We start from the raw sequence: 24,492 nt of genomic DNA, 5'->3' as shown, positions 1-24,492 counted from the left end.
AGTCTGTGTATCACCATGGCAGAAACAACTTTAGAAGATAAGGATTTGATTACCTGTTCAATCTGTCTGTATCTACTGAAGGATCCAGTGACTACTGCCTGTGGACACAGTTACTGTATGGGCTGTATTAAGGACTGCTGGGATCAGGATGATCTGAAAGGTGTCTACAGCTGTCCCCAGTGCAGACAGACCATCATCCCAAGACTTGTTCTGAGGAAAAATCCTCTACTGAATTAGTGGAGAAACTGAAGACAGGACTCCAACCTGCTCCTCCTAATCTCTGATAAGATGGACCTTTAGGTGTGGGGTGACATCTGCACTGGGAGAAAACTCATAGCTGTCAAGTCCTGTCTGGTGTGTCCGGCCTCGTACTGTGAGTCTAACCAGAAACTTCATAATGACCTCAACCCGGGGAAAAAACATGAAGCCACTGGACGACTACAGAAGATCTGCTCTCATCACAATAAATTGCTGGAGGTTTACTGCTGTACCGATCAACAGTGTATCTGTCTGCTGTGTGTTGGATGAACATATAGGCATCAGTTGTAGCTGAAAGGACTGAGAAACCGGTAAGGATTGGAACAGTTAAATATCACACATCTACATATAAACATTTGTTCATCTCTTTTACTCTGGCATCGAGCCCAGTGACTGAGAATAGTGTAATGCGAAGAGTAGAGAGCCTCGCACGTAAAGGTTTTGTTTACGTAACCTGTTGCTAACTCTTTGCTACCTCATGTTCCACCTGGTTAAGATTACATTTACATTATTATTATGAGGTTAACATATAAAACAGAGAATGATAGGTTCAATTTGAAAAGAGGTCATGCAATCAGTGTAAAGCCCAACCCATTTGAGCTGAGAATGGAGGGTTTTCTGTCTGTCCAGTAATATCACCAATTATACAGAAAAGCCATATTTCTCACATAAAGAAGAAACTCCAATGGCAAGGCAACGGGAGAAGATGGAGCAAGATGAAACAGTGACAACATTCAGATACTACCTTGTCAGATGCTCAGCAGCCTGTCTGATAGCAATTTAATCATCCTATGGGTATGATACATTTCTTTGCAGAAGCAGTTGGAGGAGAATCAGCAGAAATCTGAGCTTAAAATCCAGGATAGAGAGGAGATGCAGAAGCTGAGACAGTCTGTGGTCTCTCTGAAGGTGAATGTTAGGTCCATATATAGTGAAATTACAGCCAGGCTGTCTGGGGTCCTTGCGAGAGCTGAGTGAATAGGGTGGTTGAAATCGACCCCATCCTCTCTGTGTCGTAAAAATGCTCTGCACAGGCGTAATTGGAAGACAATGAGAGGACCTTTACTGAGCTGATCCGCTCCATTGATGGAAGGCGCTCCGAGGTGAAGGAGCTGATCAGAGCCCAGGAGAAGGTTGATGTGAGACAGACTAAAATGTGACTGAAGCAACTGGAGCAGGAGGTGGCTGAGCTAAGGAGGAGAGATGCTGAGCTGGAGCAGCTTTCACACACAGATCACATCCATTTCCTCCAGGTGACTTCTCTATCCTAGATGTCCCTCACAAATGACTTTCCAGTGACTATCTCTAGACTTCTATCCCAGTGAAATGAACTTAAAAAACAACCTTTGTCTTTGTCAATATCATAGAGTTTCCAGTGATCCAGGCTGTATCACAACTGGCCGTGATTGGGAGTCCCATAGGGCGGCGCAAAATTGGCCCAGCGTTGACCGGGGTAGGCCGTCATTGTAAATAAAAATGTGTTCTTAACTGACTTGCCTAGTTAAATAAAGGTTCAATAAAAAAATGTATTGTCTCATTTTAGCATGCAAGGAAATTTGGCTCTGAACTGAAAGAGTGACGGCAAGACATCTGCAAGGAAGAAATGGACAGGATATCTGGGAAAGCTCTTAAGTGTTATTTTTGTAAATTAGTTTTTTCTGGAGATGAAATCATTTGTGCTATTTGATGGCTAAATTACCATCACTCAGTGATCTTCCCCTCCTTAAAGTTGTTGTGTAGCCTACTGATGATGGGTGTCTGTGGCTAAAGATCCAACTGGTCGCCCTTCTGAGCAAAAGACCAGAGAGAATGTGAGTAAAGTGCAAACATGCATGCACACACATACTTCATGTTCACTGACTGTAAAAAAAAAAGCTAGCTGGAACCGTTCTGAGTGGTCAGCTTCTGAACCACCCGCTAAATGTTAACGATTCACAGAGGGTTCAATAGGAACCATGTGTAGGTCTGCCTGCTGATAATATCTGGAAGAAAACATAATGGATGGACCACATTCAGAAGCTAACCCAATGCAGAAACTCATTAAATAATATAGCTGCGAGCAGCAATGAACAGGTTTCACACGATGACAAAAAGGACTCAAGATCAGTTGGTTAACAAAGCAAGCACTCTATCAAATAGGAACTATCTTCCTTTATGTACAATCATGAGTCTAAATACAACATCTGGAGTGAATCTGACGTATGGTTCATGACGGGAAGATGATTTTGAGCATTAGTGTTACATATGCAAAGAATAAGTTGTTAATAGTTGCCTTGTTTTTTGAGAAATCAATACTAAATTCAGTGTAGTTCATTTTAGAGACATCCATGATAGCGATGACAAGTTGATAGGCCACTGTGGATTTACAGTGGTTTAAATTGACACGTAAAATCTGATTTCCTGATTTATCGATAACTCAGCCATCTCTTAACCAATCGCTTGACTTTTCTCAAACTAAATTAAAGGTGTTATGGTATGATATAATAATGGCTCTGGAGGAGATGGCTGCCGTTTTATGGTCCCCTAACTAATTGCTATTGTTTGTGTTTTTTTTGCGTTATTTGTAGGTCTGGGTGCCTTGTAAGGATCTAACGGCGAGTGGGTAAACTGCCGTTACCATCGGTCGTATTAGCCCAATAATAAAATGGATAATAATAATAGACGAGCTACGAGCACGTATATCCTACCAACGGGGCATTAAAAACTGTAATATCTTATGTTTCACTGAGTTGTGGCTGAACGATGACATGAATAACATACAGCTAGATGGGTTTTACGCTTTTTCGGCAGGATAGAACAGGCACCTCTGTTAAGACAATGGGTGACGGTCTATGTATATTTGTAAACAACAGCTGGTGCACGAAATCTAAGGAAGTTTTGAGGTTTTGCTCACCTGAGGTAGAGTATCTCATGATAAGCTGTAGACCACACTATTTACCAAGAGAGTTTTCATATATATTCTTCGTAGCTGTCTATTTACCACCACAAACTGATGCTGGCACTAAGACCATTTACATTACATTTTACATTTTAGTCATTTAGCAGACGCTCTTATCCAGAGCGACTTACAGTAGTGAATGCATACATTTCATACATTTTTTCCATACTGGTCCCCCGTGGGAATCGAACCCACAACCCTGGCGTTGCAAACACCATGCTCTACCAACTGAGCCACACGGGACCACACTCAATGAGCTGTATTCCGCCATAAGCAAACAGGAAAACGCTCATCCAGAGGCGGCGCTCCTAGTGGCCGGGGACTTTAATGCAGAGAAACTTAAATCCATTTCACCTAATTTCTACCAGCATGTTAAATGTGCAATCAGAAGGAAGAAAACTCTTGACCACCTTTACTCTACACACAGAGACGCGTACAAAGCTCTCCCTCCATTTGGCAAATCTGACCATAATTCTATCCTCCAGATTCCTGCTTACAAGCAAAAACTAGATGAAGCAGATACTAAGTTACAGGAATGTTTTTCTAACACAGACCGGAATCAAATCAAATCAAATTGTATTTGTCTCATGCGCCGAATATAACAGGTGTAAACCTCACAGTGAAATGCTTACTTACAAGCCCTTAACCAACAATGCAGTTTTGAAAAAAACCTAACAAAAATAAGAAATAAAAGTAACAAATAAAAGTAACAAATAATTAAAGAGCAGCAGTAAAATAACAATAGCGAGGCTATATACAGGGGGTACCGGTACAGAGTCAATGTGCGGGGGCACATGTACATGTAGGTAGAGTTATTAAAGTGACTATGCATAGATAATAACAGAGAGTATCAGCGGCGTAAAAGGGGGGGGGGCAATGCAAATAGTCTGGGTAGCCATTTAATTAGCTGATCAGGAGTCTTATGGCTTGGGGGTAGAAGATGTTTAGAAGCCTTTTGGACCTAGACCACTTGCTGTGAGGTAGCAAAGAGAATAGTCTATGATTAGGTTGGCTGGAGTCTTTGACAATTTTTAGGGCCTTCCTCTGACGCCGCCTGGTATAGAGGTCCTGGATGGCAGGAAGCTTGGCCCTGGTGGTGTACTGGGCCGTACGCACTACCCTCTGTAGTGCCTTGCAGTCGGAGGCCAACCAGTTGCCATACCAGGTGGTGATGCAACCCGTCAGGATTGTTGTATTCGGCGAATGTGACAAATAACATTTGATTTGTTATGGTTCATGAGAATACGTTTTTCAAAGTAAAAATGCCCATGATGGTGGAAAATCTAGCCTGACAGACCTTATGGATCCTTGATGCACATTTGTTCAGCATTAGGAAAGACACCTACAGTACATACAAAGTTTCAAGTCTCTATGTCAAATTAGGCAGCAGATATGAGAGTTTATGTGGGACTGCTCATAAATGTGTAAGTCGCTCTGGATAAGAGCGTCTGCTAAATGACTTAAATGTAAATGTAAATGTAAAAGTGCCACCTATTGGCCAATCGGAGCCATTATTTTTGACAAAGTTCCTCATGGCCTCTAGTTTCTGTGTGCCAAATTAGAAAAAAAGTACCTATCTATGCTTTAGTTATTTGACCATGTCAAGAAAATAAAAAAAGAACACAGAATGCAAAACTTGCCTGTGAACCCCTAATTATGCTAAGTCAAACTAAAAATCTTAGGTAAAAAAAACACCATAAGTTTGGTAAAAAATGTGCATGCACATCCCACTGCGCAAAAACTGGTTGAATCAATGTTGTTTACACGTCCTTTCAACAAAATAAATCAATGTGATGACGTTGAATCAACGTGGAAAAGTGATTGGATTTGCAAAAAGTCATCAACATAAGGGAATTTAGTATTTTTTCACCTAACTTTTAACCTAAATCCAATGACATGGTGAAATGTTTTGTTGAATTTACATTAGTTGACATCTCAACCAAATGTAAATCAAAACTAGACGTTAAAATTACGTCTGTGCCCAGTGGGATGTTAGCATATTACCTAGGTTCGGGACCGCAACTATGGGAGTCTGTTGGGACATTGGGATGACATGTCCCAACAGACTCCATAGATGTGGTCCCGAAGCTACATTGTATCATGCTGGCACTACAAACAATACTAAACAAACCCCTAAGTCAACACTAGCATCAGACAACACCAGGACATATTGTCCTTAATTTGATCACTTTTTTGTTGCTGAGAATCTTAGTGCACTGCAGGAAATGCAAACTTGTAGTGTATTTCAAGTTTAAAAAGGCTTCTAAAGTTTGTAATTTCCACTTTCAAATGTCAGAATTGATTTGTCTTAATGAAAAGTTGATCAACCCCTACGAAAAATGTCCATTAAATATAATCCACATAATAATTCACATTTCCTGTTGTGTCCTGCTCTAGCAAACTGGCTCAAATTAAGATCCTACATCTGTAGAGGCGTGTGTGAAGGTCAACACCAAACAGAGGCATAAAAGCATAACAAACCTTATACAAACACTACTCATGGTTGAATGGACACACACATCACTCATCAACTTGACTAGGCCATCTCTGCTATGCCCATTATTTCCCACTCACTTTTGGAAACTCACCTGACTCACAAGGAAAGGGAGCCGGGAGGTGATTGGCCAACATATGGCCTTTTTGACACGCTTTATTTTATCCTCTTCCTAGACTGCTGCCAGCTGACATTGGATCCCAGCACAGAAAACCAACTCCTGTGTCTGTCTCAGAGGAACAGAAAGGTGACCAGGAGTGATAAGCTCCAGCCTTATCCTTGCCATCAACATAGATTTAGCCACTGGAAATAGGTGTTGTTAGGAGAGGGTCTGTCGGGAGCCTGCTAATGGGAGGTAAAAAGGAGTGGGGTGGATGTTGATGTAGCTGACTCATATTAAGGGATCCGCAGGCGAGGAAGTGGGAAAGAGTGCTGGTTTGGAGGTAATGATCTGTCCTGGAGGTTGTACTGATCTGCATTCAGATTCTGTTTCTACCACAATAGTATAGAGACTGATATACCTGCCATTCGTTGCTCCAGGGTGGAGTGTACCTGGACCACAGGGCAGAAACTCTGTCTTTTTACAGTGTCTCTGACACAATGACCCTCCTCCTCAGAGTTCAGACCACATTTACTCTGCCCCTCTATCCTGGGTTTGGGGTTGATTCATCTATAAGGATACTGACACCTATTTAGTGGTAATTAACAAGTACTGTGTAAAAAAATATGTACCCGATTACACTGTACTTGCCTATGTAACTACTATGTAAATAGATAAGTATTATGGACATATTGTAAAGTGGGGCCATTCTTTTTGTACTTTGGAAAATGACGTGCTGACTTGGAAATGAGATTCCTCTACAAGGAAGTGGACTTGACCACCTTCCTGTGTCCTCACTGAAAATCCCCCACATCAATCATCCTCTCTACACCGACAATATGTACAGCAAAGGATAAGTTCAGCTGCTGTACAGCGTACTTAATGCCAACCATAGGACAATGTGTTTAGACTGTAAATAGTGTAGGCTACCATAATCTGGCCACAGTCACCTTAGCTGCAAAAAAAACATTATTCTACCATTTCATATTGTCGTGTCTTAATTGTAATCATGTCATGTATGTTTTATTTTTTATTTATTTCACCTTTTTTTAACCAGGTAGGCTAGTTGAGAACAAGTTCTCATTTACAACTGCGTCCTGGCCAAGATAAAGCAAAGCAGTGCGACACAAACAACAACACAGAGTTACACATGGAATAAACAAGCGTACAGTCAATAACACAATAGAAAAAAGAAAGTCTATATACAGTGTGTGCAAATGGCGTGAGGAGGTAAGGCAATAAATAGGCCATAGTAGCAAAGTAATTACAATTTAGCAGATTAACACTGGAGTGATAGATGTGCAGATGATGATGTGCTAGTAGAAATACTGGTGTGCAAAAGAGCAGAAAAGTAAATAAAAGCAATATGGGGATGAGGTAGGTAGATTGGATGGGCTATTCACAGATGGGCTATATACAGCTGCAGCGATCAGTTAGCTGCTCGGATAGCTGATGTTTAAAGTTAGTGAGGGAAATATAAGTCTCCAGCTTCAGCGATTTTTGCAATTCGTTCCAGTCATTGGCAGCAGAGAACTGGAAGGAAAGGCAGCCAAAGGAGGTGTTGGCTTTAGCTAGCAAAGACTTATAGATGACCTGGAGCGAGTGGGTCTGGCGATGAATATGTAGCGAGGGCCAGCCGATTAGAGCATACAGGTCGCAGTGGTGGGTGGTATATGGGGCTTTGGTGACAAAACGGATGGCAATGTGATAGCCTGCATCCAGTTTGCTGAGTAGAGTGTTGGAGGCTATTTTGTAAATGACATACGAGGGTATGTTTGGCGGCGTGAGTTAAGGCGGCTTTGTTGCGGAATAGAAAGCCAATTCTAGATTTAATTTTGGATTGGAGATGTTTAATATGATTCTGGAAGGAGAGTTTACAGTCTAGCCAGACACCTAGGTATTTGTAGACGTCCACATATTCTAAGTCAGAACCGTCCAGAGTAGTGATACTGGTCGGGCGGGCGGGTGCGGGCAGCGAACGGTTGAAAAGCATGCATTTAGTTTTACTAGCGTTTAAGAGCAGTTGGAGGCCACGGAAGGAGTGTTGTATGGCATTGAAGCTCGTTTGGAGGTTTGTTAACACAGAGTCCAAAGAAGGGCCAGATGTATACAGAGGCGTAGAGGTCGATCAGAGAATCACCAGCAGCAAGAGCGACATCGTTGATATATACAGAGAAAAGAGTCGACCCAAGAATTGAACCCTGTGGTACCCCCATAGAGACTGCCAGAGGTCCGGACAACAGGCCGTCCGATTTGACACACTGAACTCTGTCTGAGAAGTAGTTGGTGAACCAGGCGAGGCAGTCATTTGAGAAACCAAGGCTGTTGAGTCTGCCGATAAGGATGCAGTGATTGACAGAGTCGAAAGCCTTGGCCAGGTCGATGAAGATGGCTGCACAGTACAATCTTTTATCGATGGCTATGATATTGTTTAGTACCTTGAGCGTGGCTGAGGTGCACCCGTGACCAGCTCAGAAACAGGATTGCACAGTAGAGAAGGTACGGTAGGATTTGAAATTGTCAGTGATCTGTTTATTAACTTGGCTTTCGAAGACTTTAGAAAGGCAGGGCAGAATGGATATAGGTCTATAACAGTTTGGGTCTAGAGTGTCACCCCCTTTGAAGAGGGGAATGACCGATGCAGGTTTCCATTCTTTAGGGATCTCGGACGATACGAAAGAGAGGTTGAACAGACTGGTAATAGGGATTGCAACAATGGCGGCGGATAATTTTAGAAAGAGAGGGTCCAGATTGTCTAGCCCAGCTGATTTGTACGGGTCCAAGTTTTGCACATCTTTCAGAACATCTGCTATCTGGATTTGGGTGAAGGAGAAGCTGGGGAGGCTTGGGCAAGTAGCTGCGGGGGGTGCGGAACTGTTGGCCAGGGTTGGGGTAGCCAGGAGGAAAGCATGGCCAGCCGTAGAGAAATGCTTATTGAAATTCTTGATTATAGTGGATTTATCGGTGGTGACAGTGTTACCTAGCCTCAGTGCAGTGGGCAGCTGGGAGGAGGTGCTCTTGTTCTCCATGGACTTTACAGTGTCCCAAAACTTTTTGGAGTTAGAGCTACAGGATGCAAATTTCAGTTTGAAAAAGCCAGCCTTTGCTTCCCTGAACAGTTGCATATCGCAGGGACTATTCGATGCTATTGCAGTCCGCCACAGGATGTTTTTGTGCTGGTCGAGGGCAGTCAGGTCTGGAGTGAACTAAGGGCTACATCTGTTCTTAGTTCTAAATTTTTTAGTAGGTTAGTATGAAGTATCCTACTATGAGTCTAACAAAAGTGAGACAATAATTTGTTGTGAGATTTCAGCATCTCTATTCTCAGTCCAGTGACAGACCACTTCCACCCTCTTCTGGGCAGACCTGGTACCTAACATCACGGACAGAACCAGGAAGCCACAGGAAAAGAAGGAAACGTATATGGTCTTTGTTACTCTACTACACACACTGTCCATTAGTGAAGTGTGTTTTTATTCCTTATTAAAACTGGATACTTGTTAGAAACAGGTTTTCATCGGTGGTGCACTAAATAACTACACGTTTTAGGTAGGTCTTTTTAAAATATCGGGATCAGTTCAGCTGTTGGGTGGGTATAATTTGTTGAACATTTCAACAGGAATCTGTTCCAAACACTTCGTAAATAACAAGGTTGCCAACAAATAACGCATCCAAAGTTGTAGAGCGGCACAATATGATCCCGGGTAGGGAGTGGGCTAATTAATTACGTTTTTCACTCACCATGTTTATTCTGAAAAATGTCTGTCCTCACTCTGGTAGCCTATTGACAAACATTAAGAATACGTTAGTTTGTTTCTGATTCCTGTCGGAACGTTCCACAAATTATACCCACCCGTATTCAGGGCTGCTGGGATCAGGTTGATCCGAAGGCTGTCAACAGCTATCCCCGTGTAAGGAAAGCTTAATTCCCAGGCCTGTTCTGAAGAAAAACACTCTTCTGGCTGATTGTAAATGCCTTTGCTTCTCAGTCTTTTTCTTACATTTTTTTTCTCTCAGTAGAGTTTCCAGTCTCTTTGTGTCCTTCCTGGATCTGACGCCTTACCCAGCATCTCTGTCAACTTGCACAAATCTTATGATTGTGTGAAGAAATGTGTCTCTGACCTGAAAAAGCCACTACAAAACTTGATGAAAAAAACCATGGTGAAGATATCTGGAGCAGGTAATGATAAACACATATTGACAGAAATATATCTGGGAAATTGAATATTTTTACAAGAATATACACCATGTTCTCTAGTACAGTAACAATTACATGTTGTTACCAAGTGATAATTGTGGACCAATGACCTACTGTGGACCAATGACTACTTTTCTTCATTAGTGAAAAAGGTTTACATTGTTCCACTTCCTGATCCCAAGACCAGAGAGTTCTTGAAATGTAAGCAATTTTTTTCTAATTCTACTACAAAATATACATACATTACAGTATACACCCCACAAGTATGCATACTCATGACCATTTACTAGCAATCACAGAAACACAAACACACACACCTAACTGCTTTTTTAAAACATTTTTATATGTTATTCTCAGATTCCTGCCAACTCACTTTGGATCCAGACCCAGCCAATGAGTACCTCTGGCTGTCTGAGGGGAACAGAAAGGGGATATGTAGAAAAGAGTCTCAGTCCTATCCTACCATCCAGACAGATTTACCGACATTGACCGGTGTTGTGTAGAGAGGGTCTGTCTGGAGCCTGCTACTGGGAAGTAGAGTGGAGCAGGGAGAGAGTTGAAGTAGCTGTCTCATACAAAAGCATCAGCAGGGATGGAGAGGAATATGAGAGTGATTTTCAATGGAATTATCAGTTCTGGTGTTTGAACTGCAACCCACCCATCCGCACTTTCTGGCACAATCAAAACACGACGGATATCCCTGTCCCCTGCCGCTCCAGAGTAGGAGTGTACCTGGACCACAGGGCAGGAACTCTGTCCTTTTAGTGTCTCTGACACAATGACCCTCCTCCACAGAGTTCTGACCACATTCACACAGCCCCTCCAGCCTGCGTTTGGGTTTTATTATTATGATTCATCTGTGAGGATACTGACACCTATTCAATGATAAGCATATACAGTTTAGTTTATTTATTCACACAAAAAACAAGTGAAAGACATACAGTGCAGGTGAAGTTAGAAACAAGGTAAAAAGGTGTGCAGGTGACGTTGGAAACCAGAGGATTTATATGAAAACCACAACAACAACAAAAATATGTATATGAAAACCACAAAATTATATGTAAAAAAACAGATTTTTCAATCAACAAATAAGTATAAGCAAATTAAGTATAAACAAAGTGTAAACAAATTAGTCATACGTGCACTTCAATGGTGGAGGGAATGATGGTGAAGTCTGAGAGGGTAGTAGTCAATTATACATACTTGATTATTAAGTTGCTTGGCTGTTGCACTATAACTGAAATCTGTGTTTTGGGGACGTTAGAAAATATTTGTAATGAAACTAATACCGTATGTTGATTATGTGCCTTCGTGAAGATAACTGCTTGATTGTATTGTATCATGTTTGTGTTAAATTATGTAGAATAAACTTGAAATGGAGGTACTTTGGTTCATATTCAGTGTCATATTTTTAATTTCTATGTTGAATTGTTGTTAGTTTATCAATATCATCACAATACAAGACCCTCAATAATCCAAAGACAAAGTCTGCACATTAACACTCTGCTTGTTTAACTGATGACCAACATATCCTATTTAATGAACCACCATGTAAATAAATAGCTAGGTATTAGAGAAACTTTGTAAAATGTGAAGAAAAAAATTAAGTCCAATTAAAGTGAGCCAATGAGTTGTGAGCTTGTATTGTAGTTCCATTCAAAAACCTGTAACCTGAGGAGAGGCACATGTAGACCACATGCCCCACCTCCAGCAGTAGTGGCTGTGGTGGATATGCACTTGTTTTGGTCACTAGTAACATTTCCATCATTGGGCAAGTGTGTTTTGCATAGCCCGGTGCCCCAGGTGGGTGGAGATTTCGGTTAAGGACCAATGGATTGGTCTAAAATATACAAACGCCGCCTACCCGGGGCACTGTGCAATGCAAAACGAATTCGCCAAATGTTCTATACATGATCACACACACATACTGGCAAAATTCTTAACATTTGTTTTGAAGATGTGAAAATCACAGCACTGAGAATGCACTGTGACAGCCCACTTATGCCCTCTACTGGGCCGTCCTAGTATTTGATTTGAGTTCACACCATAGAATAATAAACTCAGCAAAAAAAGAAATGTTCTCACTGTCAACTGTGTTTATTTTCAGCAAACTTAACATGTGTAAATATTTATATGAACATAAGATTCAACAACTGAGACATAAACTGAACAGACTCCACAGACATGTGACTAACAGAAATGGAATAATGTGTCCCTGAACAAAGGGGGAGGGGGTCAAAATTAAAAGTAACAGTCGGTTTGGTGTGGCCACCAGCTGCATTAAGTACTGCAGTGCATCTCCTCCTCATGGACTGCACCAGATTTGCCAGTTCTTGCTGCGAGATGTTACCCCACTCATCCACCAAGGCACCTGCAAATTCCCGGACATTTCTGGGGGGAATGACCCTAGCCCTCACCCTCCGATCCAACAGGTCCCAGACGTGCTCAATGGGATTGAGATCCGGGCTCTTCGCTGGCCAAATCACGCACAGAACGAGCAGTATGGTTGGTGGCATTGTCATGCTGGAGGGTCATGTCAGGATGAGCCTACAGGAAGGGTACCACATGAGGGAGGAGGATGCCTTCCCTGTAAAGCACAGCATTGAGATTGCCTGCAATGACAACAAGCTCAGTCCGATGATGCTGTGAAATACCGCCGCAGACCATGACGGACCCTCCACCTCCAAATCGATCCCGCTCAAGAGTACAGGCCTCGGTGTAACGCTCATTCCTTCGACGATAAACGCGAATCTGACCATCACCCCTGGTGAGACAAAACCGCGACTCTTCAGTGAAGGGCACTTTTTGCCCTGGACCTGACTGGTCCAGCGACGGTGGGTTTGTGCCCATAGGCGACGTTGTTGCCGGTGATGTCTGGTGAGAACAGGCTTACAAACCCTCAGTCCAGCCTCCCTCAGCCTATTGCGGACAGTATGAGCACTGATGGAGGAATTGTGCGTTCCTGGTGTAACTTGGGCAGTTGTTGTTGCCAACCTGTACCTGTCCCGCAGGTGTGATGTTCGGATGTACCGATTCTGTGCAGGTGTTGTTACACGTGTATCATCTGCGATCCCCAAAGATTGGAAAGCTGCCGCGGTCATCCCCCTCTTCAAAGGGGAAGACACTCTAGACCCAAACTGTTATAAACCTATATCCATCCTGCCCTGCCTTTCTAAAATCTTCGAAAGCCAAGTTAACAAACAGATCACCAACCATTTCGAATCCCACCGTACCTTCTCCACTATGCAATCTGGTTTCCGAGGTGGTCATGGTTGCCCCTCAACCACGCTCAAGGTCCTAAACGATATCATAACCCCTATCGATAAAAGATTGTACTATGCAGCCGTCTTCATCGACCTGGCCAAGGCTTCGACTCTGTCAATCACCGCATTCTTATCGGCAGACTCAATAGCCTTGGTTTCTGAAATGACTGCCTCGCCTGGTTCACCAACTACTTCTCAGACAGAGTTCAGTGTGTCAAATCAGAGGGCCTGTTGTCCGGACCTCTGGTAGTCTCTATGGGGCTGCCACAGGGTGCAATTCTCAGGCCAACTCTTTTCTCTGTATATATCAATGATGTCGCTCTTGCTGCTGGTGATTCTCTGATCCACCTCTACGCAGACGACACCATTCTGTATACATCTGGCCCTTCTTTGGACACTGTTAACAAACCTCCAAACGAGCTTCAATGCCATACAACACTCCTTCCGTGGCCTCCAACTGCTTTTAAATGCTAGTAAAACTAAATGTATGCTCTTCAACCGATTGCTGCCCGCACGACTAGCATCACTACTCTGGACGGTTCTGACTTAGAATATGTGGACATCTACAAATACCTAGGTGTCTGGTTAGACTGTAAACTCTCCTTCCAGACTCACATTAAGCATCTCCAATCCAAAATTAAATCTAGAATCGGCTTCCTATTTCGCAACAAAGCCTCCTTCTCTCATGCTGCCAAACATACCCTTGTAAAACTGACTATCCTACCGATCCTTGACTTCGGCGATGTCATTTACAAAATCGCCTCCAACACTCTACTTGGCAAATTGGATGTAGTCTATCAGCGTGCCATCCGATGTGTCACCAAAGCCCCAGATACTACCCACCACTGCAACCTGTACGCTCTCGTTGGCTGGCCCTCGCTACATATTCGTCGCCAAACCCACTGGCTCCAGGTCATCTATAAGTCTTTGCTAGGTAAAGCCCCGCCTTATCTCAGCTCACTGGTCACTATAGCAACACCCACCTGTAGTATGCGCTTCAGCAGGTATATTTCACTGGTGATCCCCAAAGCCAACATCTCCTTCGGCCCCTTTCCTTCCAGTTCTCTGCTGCCAATGACTGGAACAAATTGCAAAAATCACTGAAGCTGGAGACTTACATTTCCCTCTCCAACTTTAAGCATCAGCTGTCAGAGCAGCTTACCAATCACTGTACCTGTACACAGCCCATCTGTAAATAGCCCATCCAACTACTGCACCCCAGTATCTCTACTTGCACATCATCATCTGCACATCTATCACTCCAGTGTTAATGCTAAATTGCAATTATTTCATCTCTATGGCCTATTTATTGCCTTACCTCCCTAATCTTACATTTGCACACACTGTACATTGACTTTTTCTATTGTGTTATTGACTGTACGTTTGTTTATCCCATGTGTAACTCTGTGTTGTTGTTTTTGTCGCACTGCTTTGCTTTATCTTGGCCAGGTCGCAGTTGTAAATGAGAACTTGTTCTCAACTGGCCTACCTGGTTAAATAAAGGTGAAATAAAATAAATATTCATATCATACAGGTGTGGACATCGGGAACAGGGAAAAAAAAGAACATCCAGACATACAATTGTTATGTCATCCTTGTTTATTGTTTTGAATTGATGACAATGGCTAAGGAAGATAATTAGTATATAGAGTAAGGCATCATATTGCAGAGTTTAAAAAAAGTAGACGAAAAAGAAAATACAAAGAAAGCAAAAAGTGTGGTTCAGCTAAACAAAACATATGTTGTTGAGAAAGACTAGTGTGTGAGGAGCTACAGCCTGACTCTCACAGGAACATCCTGGGGCTATTCACTGGGGTTCTGGATGACTATCAATAGATACTCCTTGTCTGGAAGAGAGGAGAAAACAAACTGTAAAACCACTGAATATGTCTCATTACATTTCACTGAATGTGTTTTATTAACTTTACCTTAAACAATTAATGAAATAGTTAATAAATGAACAGCACAATATCGATATGTCAGATATATTGATGTTCACATGGGTCTGGGCCTCCCTCGAGAACCTGAACCACCTCTGCTTCACTCACCAGGTGCCACCATGATCTCATGCTTCTTGGAGCGGATGCGGAGGAAGGTAAGGTCGTTCTGAGGGTCGAGGTCTCGGACTGTGCTCCTGGCTTTCATAGTGAGCTGGTGCAGCAGACCAGCATACTGCACCGTAGTGGAGTTGTCTAAGGTAGTTCTGATTGGGATACCTGAGAAAGACCAACACATCAGATCAACTTTAGTAGAGGTGATGCGAGTAGCACTGATTAGTTAGCCTGCTAGATACATTCAAATGGTATGTCTAAAGTGTCAAATTGTCTCCACATATTTGTGGCTATAGGTACAGCTCCTACAAGAGAATGTAGGCATGGATTGTATTGCTTACCCTCGGCATTAACAACTATTGTTCCAATTACACCTTTGTGAGTTTGAATTCTCTTTAGTGTCTCCTCAACTTCTGCCTGTTTAGGGGAGAAAACAAAACGGCACTAAATCTTTATGCTATAGCAAGCAGCTTTAGCATGCTCATCTGACCAAGACCCTCAAGACAGTCAACAGTTAGCATAATGTTACCGCATTCATAGAAGCTAACCACTTTAGCGACTATTGATGATAGTATCTTCTGACTGGGGAAGTTTTGTTAAGAGCCTTGAAGCTTGCTCTAAACATTAACACGCATCGCTTGCAGTATGTTTTTGGAAATATAAGCAATATATCTTCAGAAATAAATAATTTACAAAAAACAAAATCTTAAATTACTACACACGTTTATAGGGTCAGTGTTTCCACATGGCCATATCCACATGTAACATCGCTGGTTTATGGAAAACAGACGGAAGACGTAGTCGGCCAACTGTGATAATTGGCTACTGTGGATCTGTGCAAAACTGCTACAAAACTGCCCAAGAACACTAAGGTAACCTGCCTAAATGACTACCGACCCGTAGCACACATCTGTAGCCATAAAGTGCTTTGAAAGGCTGGTCATGTCTCACATCAACCCAGAAACCATAGACCCACTCAAATTTGTATACCGCCACAACAGATCCACAGATGATGCAATCTCTATTGCACTCAACACTGCCCTTTCCCACCTGGACAAAAGGAACACCTATTTGAGAATACTATTCATTGACTACAGCTCATCGTTCCAAAACCATAGTGCCCTCAAAGCTCACCACTAAGCTAAGGACCCTGGCACTAAACACCTCCCTCTGCAACTTGATTCTGGACTTCCTGACAGGCCTTCCCCAGGTGGTAAGGGTAGGTAACACATCTGCCACACTGATCATCAACACGGGGCCCCTCAGGGGTGCGAGCTCAGTCCCCTCCTGTACTTCCTGTTCACTCATGACTGCATGGCCAGGCACGACGCCAACACCATCATCAAGTTTGCTTTTGACACAAGTGGTAGGCCTGATCACCAACAACGATGAGACAGCCTATAAGGAGGTCAGATACCTGGTCGTGTGGTGCCAGGACAACAACCTCTCCCTCAACGTGATCAAGACAAAGGAGATGATTGTGGACTACTGGAAAAGGAGGACAGAGCATGCCCCCATTCTCATCGACAGGGCTGTAGTGGAGCAGGTTGAGAACTTCAAGTTCCTTGGTGTCCACATCAACAAACTATCATGGTCCAAACACACTACGACAGTCGTGAAGAGAGCACGACAAAGCCTATTCCCCCTCAGGAGACTGAAAAGACTTGGCATGGGTCCTCAGATCCTCAAAAGCTACAGAGGGTAGTGCGTACAGCCCAGTACATCGCTGGGGCCAAGCCTCCCGCCATCCAGGACCTCTATACCAGGCAGTGTCAGAGGAAGGCCCTAAAAATGGTCAGAGACTCCAGCCACCCTAGTCATAGACCGTTCTCTCTGCTACCGCACGGCAAGTGGTACCGGAGCGCCAAGTCTAGGTCCAAAAGGCTTCTTAACTGCTTCTACCCCCAAGCCACAAGACTTCTGAACAGCTAATCAAAGGGCTACCCAGACCGCTCTTTTACACTGCTGCTACTCTCTGTTTATTATCTATGCATAGTCACTTTAACTCTACATATTACCTCAATTACCCCGACTAACCGGTGCCCCCGCACATTGACTCTGTACCGGTACCCCCTGTATATAGCCTCGTTATTCTTATTTTACTGTTTAATTATTTGTTACTTTTATTTATTTATTTTACTTACTTATCTACATTTTACTTAACACGTTTTTTTTTACTTCTTAAAGCATTGTTAAAGGGCTTGTAAGTAAGCATTTCACTGTAAGGTTTACACCTGTTATAATCGGCGCATGTGACAAATAAAATGTTATTTTAATTGTAGCTATGATTTTTATTTGAAAGACTCTTCCTGATATAAAAGATAAGGGGGATATCAGCGTATGCTTCGAAAACAGGTTTGAAATCGATGATTGCCTTTCCTAAACATTAAAACACAGCGTCGGAATTGTGGTTCACATGGAGCTAAATGCGGGCGAATGTAACCGCTGAAAGCCCTTTAGGAAGGGTTATCGAGAGCTAGCGTAGCGTTACCTAGCAAGCTTACGTCAAGTGCGATGGGTTGATAATGGATATTTGCTGTTGTTTCCGTCACGTATCTAACCCTTTACATAAATATTATTAAACTAGTTACATGAGGCAAAACATGTCATGTTAATAAAAATATTAATGAAATTTTTTTGGACCATATTTGAAGGTGCTGTCAATGTTGTTGTTGTAGTCTAGCAAGCAGATTCCTTTCTTCACTCCTGTCGCGTTCTGTTCTTTCTTCCTCAGTGATACCGCTGTGAAGCAGGCAAGAATAACTAAGTACTTCTGGGTCACGGATTTTTGGAATCCTTCAGAATAAGAGTCCCGTCATGTATACTTTGTAAGTGAATAATTTGGGCGAATGTGAAGGAAAATGTGCACAATTATCGATATATTTTTCATAGAAAAACTAATTAAACGTATATCTATGAAATATTTTGTGATTTATTTGTTGATTTTTATTATTTTTTTTCAAACCTAAATGGTCAACAATGTTTTTGTGTGTGTACGCCACAGGAGGTTGGTGGCACCTTAATTGGGGAGGACGGGCACGTGGTAATGGCTGGAGCGGAATAGGTGGAAAGGTATCAACAACATCAAACACATGGTTTCCATTCCATTCGTGCCGTTCCAGGCATTATTATGAGCAGTCCTCCCCTCAGCAGCCTCCTTTAGTGTACGCCTATCATTTATTGCACCATACATGTGTCTCAGTATTCTACTCAGAAGCACTTCTAGTTTCCACATCCACAGATTTTACATCCCAATGAGTGTCGCTGCTCATTCTGCGGCCCTTAAAGTGTGGCATATCAGCTTAAATCCCATCTGTTTTTTTATATTGGACATATTGCATATTGCACTGTACACAATTTTCTGTATGTTGTGTTGCAGTTAAAGGGGGGCGCTTCTAGTTTCCAAATCCACAGAGTATACATTCCGAAGAGCATTGCTGCTCATTCTACAAACAAACAATTGGTTTATTCAAAAAGTCAAGAGAGACGCAATTTGGTAAAAAGCATGATTTATTCATAACAAATATCATGAGGAAGTTAATTAAGTACTTTTCGTTAAATTGATCATTAACAGTAACACAGAAGTTTCAAATTATATGCAAGATCCTCTTCATCTCATCAGCAGAGTCAGCACTGGGCACAAACTGGTTGAATCAACATTGTTTCCACTTAATTTTTGGAAAATATCTATGTGATGATTGGGGTGATACCACCCTATAAGATACTAGGATACTGCCTAAAAATATATATTTTATTTGTCTAGCCAAAACACTTAGCCAAAACACCTGATGCACATTTTGATTTAAATGTGTAAAGTCTGCAGCCTTCTCATTATTAGGGTAAATTAGATCATTTACAGGTATGTCAGTCAGTTAACACTCCATCTACTGATCACATTGTTTCCATTGTTTATCTTAAGCAATTAGCTTCTCACCTAATCACCTGCTAATAGTCATAATTTGTCACCTTCATTATCAAATCAAATTTGATTGGTCACAAACACATGGTTAGCAGATGTTAATGCGACTGTAGCGAAATGCTTGTGCTTCTAGTTCCGACAGTGCAGTAATATCTAACAAGTAGTCTAACAACTCCACAACAACTACCTAATACACATGAATCTAAAGGGCTGGAATAAGAATATGTACATATATGGATGAGCGATGACCGAGCGGCATAGGCAAGATGCAATAGATGGTAAAAAAACACAGTATATACATATGAGATGAGTAATGTAATATATGTAAACATTATTAAAGTGGCATTATTAAAGTGACTAATGATCAATTTATTAAAGTGGACAATGATTTCGAGTCTGTATGTAGGAAGCAGCCTCTCTGTGTTAGTGATGGCTGTTTAACAGTCTGATGGCCTTGAGATAGAAGCTCTTTTTCATTATTGGGCAAACCAAGAGTGCAAGTCTGGTATGGAATGGCGTTTTATTTCACACTGGAAGCAAACAAAGAGTAAACTAAAATAGATAATTTATTGTTTTGTAATTAACATATAGTCCTGAATTATTCAGTCAGCAGAGAGTTAAGGCAACAGTACAAAAGGGCAGACTGGATCCTGATTTTATGAACACAAACAATGGATCGTTTTTTTTGTACAGGGGTATATTTATGTATGGAAAGGGAAAGGAGGATACCTCGTCAGTTGTACAACTGAATGCCTTCAACTGAAATGTGTCTACTGCATTTAACCCAACCCCTCTGAATCAGAGAGTTGCGGGGGCTGCCATAATCGACATACACGTCTTCGGCGCCAGGGGAACAGTGGGTTAACTGCCTTGCTCAGGGGCAGAACGACAGATTTTTACTGGCCCAACGCTCTAACCACCAGGCTACCTGCCGCGTAACTTGTATGGTCTAATATGTATGTCCAATATATGAAAAACGGATTGGATTTAAGCCAGTCACGGCGCAGTTTTGTGGGGACCCCCAGCAAGGTCCAAGCAAGGCCAGAGAGAAAAAATTTCGTTTTATAGCTAATCTCATGCTATTTTACACATTTTGCAATGAGGTTGAGAGAAAGAGGTGCTGTTTTAGAGCTCATGGATTCTTCAAAGATTGGACAATGTAAACTTTTGCTCCACAATATTTGCCTTAATATGAAAAAAAATGTGAAATATATATTTTGATAGACCAAAGTATCAGCTATCACACCATGTAACCGAACAACCAATTTTGTATGTGTATTTTTTTATAAAATGCAACTAACTGGATTTATGTCAACTCCGTCAGACACCAGAAAAGGCATTTCATTTTTACTATTATTGTCCAGCAAGTGTTTAAAGGCCTTGATTGTTCAATTCTAACATTGATTATTCAAATATGTAATACAAATCTTGAAACGTCCTTTTGTTTTGTTTTATAGCACTATTAAATGTTCCAGGGCTAATTTCGTTAGCATTTTGGTATGCTTTTTCTAGATTTAGAACATACAATTATTAAGCAAACATTATGCCTTAGGCCTAGCACAGAAAATACTTCAATTGTTTAAGCACATGTTGCGGAACAGTGATGACAATATATTTTTTGAATAATGGGGTTAGCCATCAGTGGCAGAGTTGACAACAGATACTCAAAACAGATAGATTTTTGCCTCTAAAAATAAAAGTTCAATACAAACATTTGTAAAATATGGGAAATGATTCATTTGAAAATCCCCAATAAAACCATAACCATTCTATCAGATCTTTCAGCACTCTGAGGAGTTGACGTTAGACAACAATATGCCAGAGTTGATGTTTTACGCCGTTTAGACATTTTTTATTTTTCTTATTCATTCAGGTGATATACAGTACACAGTAGAAATCTAGCTTTTCCTCAGTTGCTCTGTGACTCTAAAACCTAATTAAATGTAATATATTTTAACCAAAATTCATATTCTATTTTAATCTATCAGGCAGATGGAGTTTAGAGTCCATGGTTGTGACTTGTGAACATGATTATTCCAACATTGTTTGTTTAAATCTATCAAAGTAGAGAACTTTACAGACAATGGGTGGTCTTGTTGCACTATATGTAATAAGGGATCCTTATTACATATAGCGTAATAAGAGGACATGAATAAGGGATCCTTATTACATATAGCGTAATAAGGGGACATGAATAAGGGATCCTTATTACATATAGCGTAATAAGAGGACATGAATAAGGGATCCTTATTACATATAGCGTAATAAGAGGACATGAATAAGGGATCCTTATTACATATAGCGTAATAAGAGGACATGAATAAGGGATCCTTATTACATATAGCGTAATAAGGGCACATGAATAAGGGATCCTTATTACATATAGCGTAATAAGAGGACATGAATAAGGGATCCTTATTACATATAGCGTAATAAGAGGACATGAATAAGGGATCCTTATTACATATAGCGTAATAAGGGGACATGAATAAGGGATCCTTATTACATATAGCGTAATAAGAGGACATGAATAAGGGATCCTTATTACATATAGCGTAATAAGAGGACATGAATAAGGGATCCTTATTGCATATAGCGTAATAAGGGGACATGAATAAGGGATCCTTATTACATATAGCGTAATAAGAGGACATGAATAAGGGATCCTTATTGCATATAGCGTAATAAGGGGACATGAATAAGGGATCCTTATTACATATAGCGTAATAAGGGGACATGAATAAGGGATCCTTATTACATATAGCGTAATAAGAGGACATGAATAAGGGATCCTTATTACATATAGCGTAATAAGAGGACATGAATAAGGGATCCTTATTACATATAGCGTAATAAGGGGACATGAATAAGGGATCCTTATTGCATATAGCGTAATAAGAGGACATGAATAAGGGATCCTTATTACATATAGCGTAATAAGGGGACATGAATAAGGGATCCTTATTACATATAGCGTAATAAGAGGACATGAATAAGGGATCCTTATTACATATAGCGTAATAAGAGGACATGAATAAGGGATCCTTATTACATATAGCGTAATAAGGGGACATGAATAAGGGATCCTTATTACATATAGCGTAATAAGAGGACATGAATAAGGGATCCTTATTACATATAGCGTAATAAGAGGACATGAATAAGGGATCCTTATTACATATAGCGTAATAAGAGGACGTGGATAAGGGATCCTTATTACATATAGCGTAATAAGAGGACATGAATAAGGGATCCTTATTACATATAGCGTAATAAGAGGACATGAATAAGGGATCCTTATTACATATAGCGTAATAAGAGGACGTGGATAAGGGATCCTTATTACATATAGCGTAATAAGAGGACATGAATAAGGGATCCTTATTACATATAGCGTAATAAGAGGACATGAATAAGGGATCCTTATTACATATAGCGTAATAAGAGGACGTGGATAAGGGATCCTTATGGCAGTGGCGATTTTAGCATGTAAATCTTGGTGGGGCAAACCCCCAAAAAATGTTTTAGCTGCATGCCAGCAAAGCCACTACACAACACAACACTAAACAATACATTAATTGCGCTATAATGGTGACAAACGGTGTCCACAAACTGTTAGGGCCTACATAAAGTCCCAACTGCAATCCCAACACCTTTCTGCTACTCCTTGCTATCAGCAGAGCCTTGTCTGGCAGCGAAACAGTTCATTCAGCCTCATTTATTGCCTTTTTAAAAAACATAGCTGATATGGCTGACTTACTTGAACAACTGTGGATTCTACTGACAATTGAGATGTACAAACTATGGCATAACCGGACGACGAGCGGATAAGAGGCAATCCGTAATTTCGATTAAGACATTATTGAGCGAGCTAGGACGGGCGTAGTCAGTATAGCTATTTGTTCAGCACTTTTGAAATGTACAGTGACAGAATTCAGAACATGGGCTGTTCTTACAGTATTCTCTACACCAAGTCAGAACCGTACAATAAATAAAGGGGGCATATAAGCAGACAATGAAAGCTTTACAATTTTCGATGATGACATTTCTCTAAACAGGCTATAGACTACATGTCCACCACCAAGTCAGAACAGTAGGCTAAGTTATGAGGGGAAAAGGGAGCAAATTATTAGGGTGAGGCACATGAGCTACTGACAGCTTACTACACAACATACACTTAGTATTACTTTCTTAGCTACAGTATACAAATCTCCATGGCATATTACATCATTTATGCAGCAGCATACAAGACATTTTTGGACTCACATTATTGTGCTGAGCTCACTTGAACAGGAAGGTGGCGCGGCAGTCTTTCGTGGACAAATTTTATGGTCAAACTTTGTTATCAAAGTCTGGCATTCTCTGGATTCATGGTGCTTTCAAGACAACTTGGCGTCAGTGATCTTCAGGTCGGAGCTCTAGAAAGAGGCCCAAGTTCCCGACTTGCAATTCCGAGTTGGATGACCGTTCAAAGCGTAATTTCCCAGTCGGAGCTCTTTTTTTTCAGAGTTCCCAGTTGTCTTGAACTCACTGAAGTCTGAGATTTCCCAGTTCTGAGTTTCCAGTTGTTTTGAGCGCAGCAGAAGTCATGCTGGATTGACAGCATGGCCAATGTTGAATATTTATCCTTTTAAGCTTGGAAAAGAGATCCTTAAACCCAGACTTGGACCACACACCCACTCCACTGAATAGCAGGCTAGTGATTGCTTTGCAATGCTTGCAGTTAACCACTGATTCCTTCCAAACCACTCATTGTTGAGTTAGTGATTTCCAACTTGTTGTGTAATGTTTATGTCCAATGGCCGATGAGCACCAATACATTTTTATCTATAATTTCTCTTCATTATTTCTCTTCATATGACAAGGATTTAAAAGGATTTGCCAGTAGATTGTCGGCTTGATTCATGATGATGACTTCTAGCTTGCTAGCTAAGATTTTGCGGATATGGCCAATCAACGCTAAGATAGATATAATGTGATTTGACGTCATTTTATCTGTGGCCAATGACCTTAAACCTTCTTGGATGGGCACTTCTAATGTAACTGTCTGGCAGCACCCAATGGGCTTGAATTTTCGAGCTCTCCCCATAGATTTTGCGGTGATCTAGTGTCCCGACGAGCGACAGAACACTGAGCCAGTCACAGCGCAATTAGTGAACATTACCAAGCCCTACACTCCGTATTTTCCGCTGGCTGCCCCACCACCACAGAAAGCATTGAGCTAGCCTGAAACACCTGTATTTTGGAGCTGCTTTCCTCAAGAAAGCAAAA

General features: G+C 41.4%; 1 protein-coding gene and 2 long non-coding RNA genes across 4 annotated transcripts; 2 read left to right on the top strand and 1 right to left on the bottom strand.

Moving 5' to 3' along the window:
- The first annotated feature begins 393 nt into the window (after positions 1 to 393).
- On the top strand, positions 394 to 1,662 carry LOC115197294 (uncharacterized). Its single transcript, XR_003878988.1, has 3 exons — positions 394 to 569; positions 1,075 to 1,511; positions 1,626 to 1,662. It is a non-coding gene; the product is annotated as an uncharacterized LOC115197294 (long non-coding RNA).
- Positions 1,663 to 9,197: 7,535 nt separating this feature from the next.
- LOC115197293 (uncharacterized) lies at positions 9,198 to 11,372 on the top strand. 2 transcript variants are annotated; one of them, XR_003878986.1, is made up of 4 exons: positions 9,198 to 9,339; positions 9,811 to 9,970; positions 10,133 to 10,189; positions 10,346 to 11,372. It is a non-coding gene; the product is annotated as an uncharacterized LOC115197293 (long non-coding RNA). The 2 variants fall into 2 exon arrangements; XR_003878987.1 differs by having other exon boundaries at positions 9,808 to 9,970.
- Positions 11,373 to 14,832: 3,460 nt separating this feature from the next.
- Positions 14,833 to 18,053, bottom strand: LOC115197278 (dynein light chain roadblock-type 2). The gene is made up of 4 exons (XM_029758656.1): positions 17,946 to 18,053; positions 15,644 to 15,719; positions 15,300 to 15,467; positions 14,833 to 15,098 (listed from the first exon to the last, which is right to left on the bottom strand). Exons 1-4 carry the CDS (start codon positions 17,946 to 17,948, stop codon positions 15,055 to 15,057), a joined length of 291 nt encoding a protein of 96 aa, XP_029614516.1. The 5' UTR covers positions 17,949 to 18,053; the 3' UTR covers positions 14,833 to 15,054.
- Between the last annotated feature and the right edge of the window lie 6,439 nt (positions 18,054 to 24,492).

The sequence above is a fragment of the Salmo trutta genome, chromosome 7 (genome assembly GCF_901001165.1).
Source record: "Salmo trutta chromosome 7, fSalTru1.1, whole genome shotgun sequence".
Taxonomy (NCBI): domain Eukaryota; kingdom Metazoa; phylum Chordata; class Actinopteri; order Salmoniformes; family Salmonidae; genus Salmo; species Salmo trutta.
The sequence above is the reverse complement of the archived record's forward strand: the minus strand, read 5'-3'. Positions and strand labels throughout refer to the sequence as shown.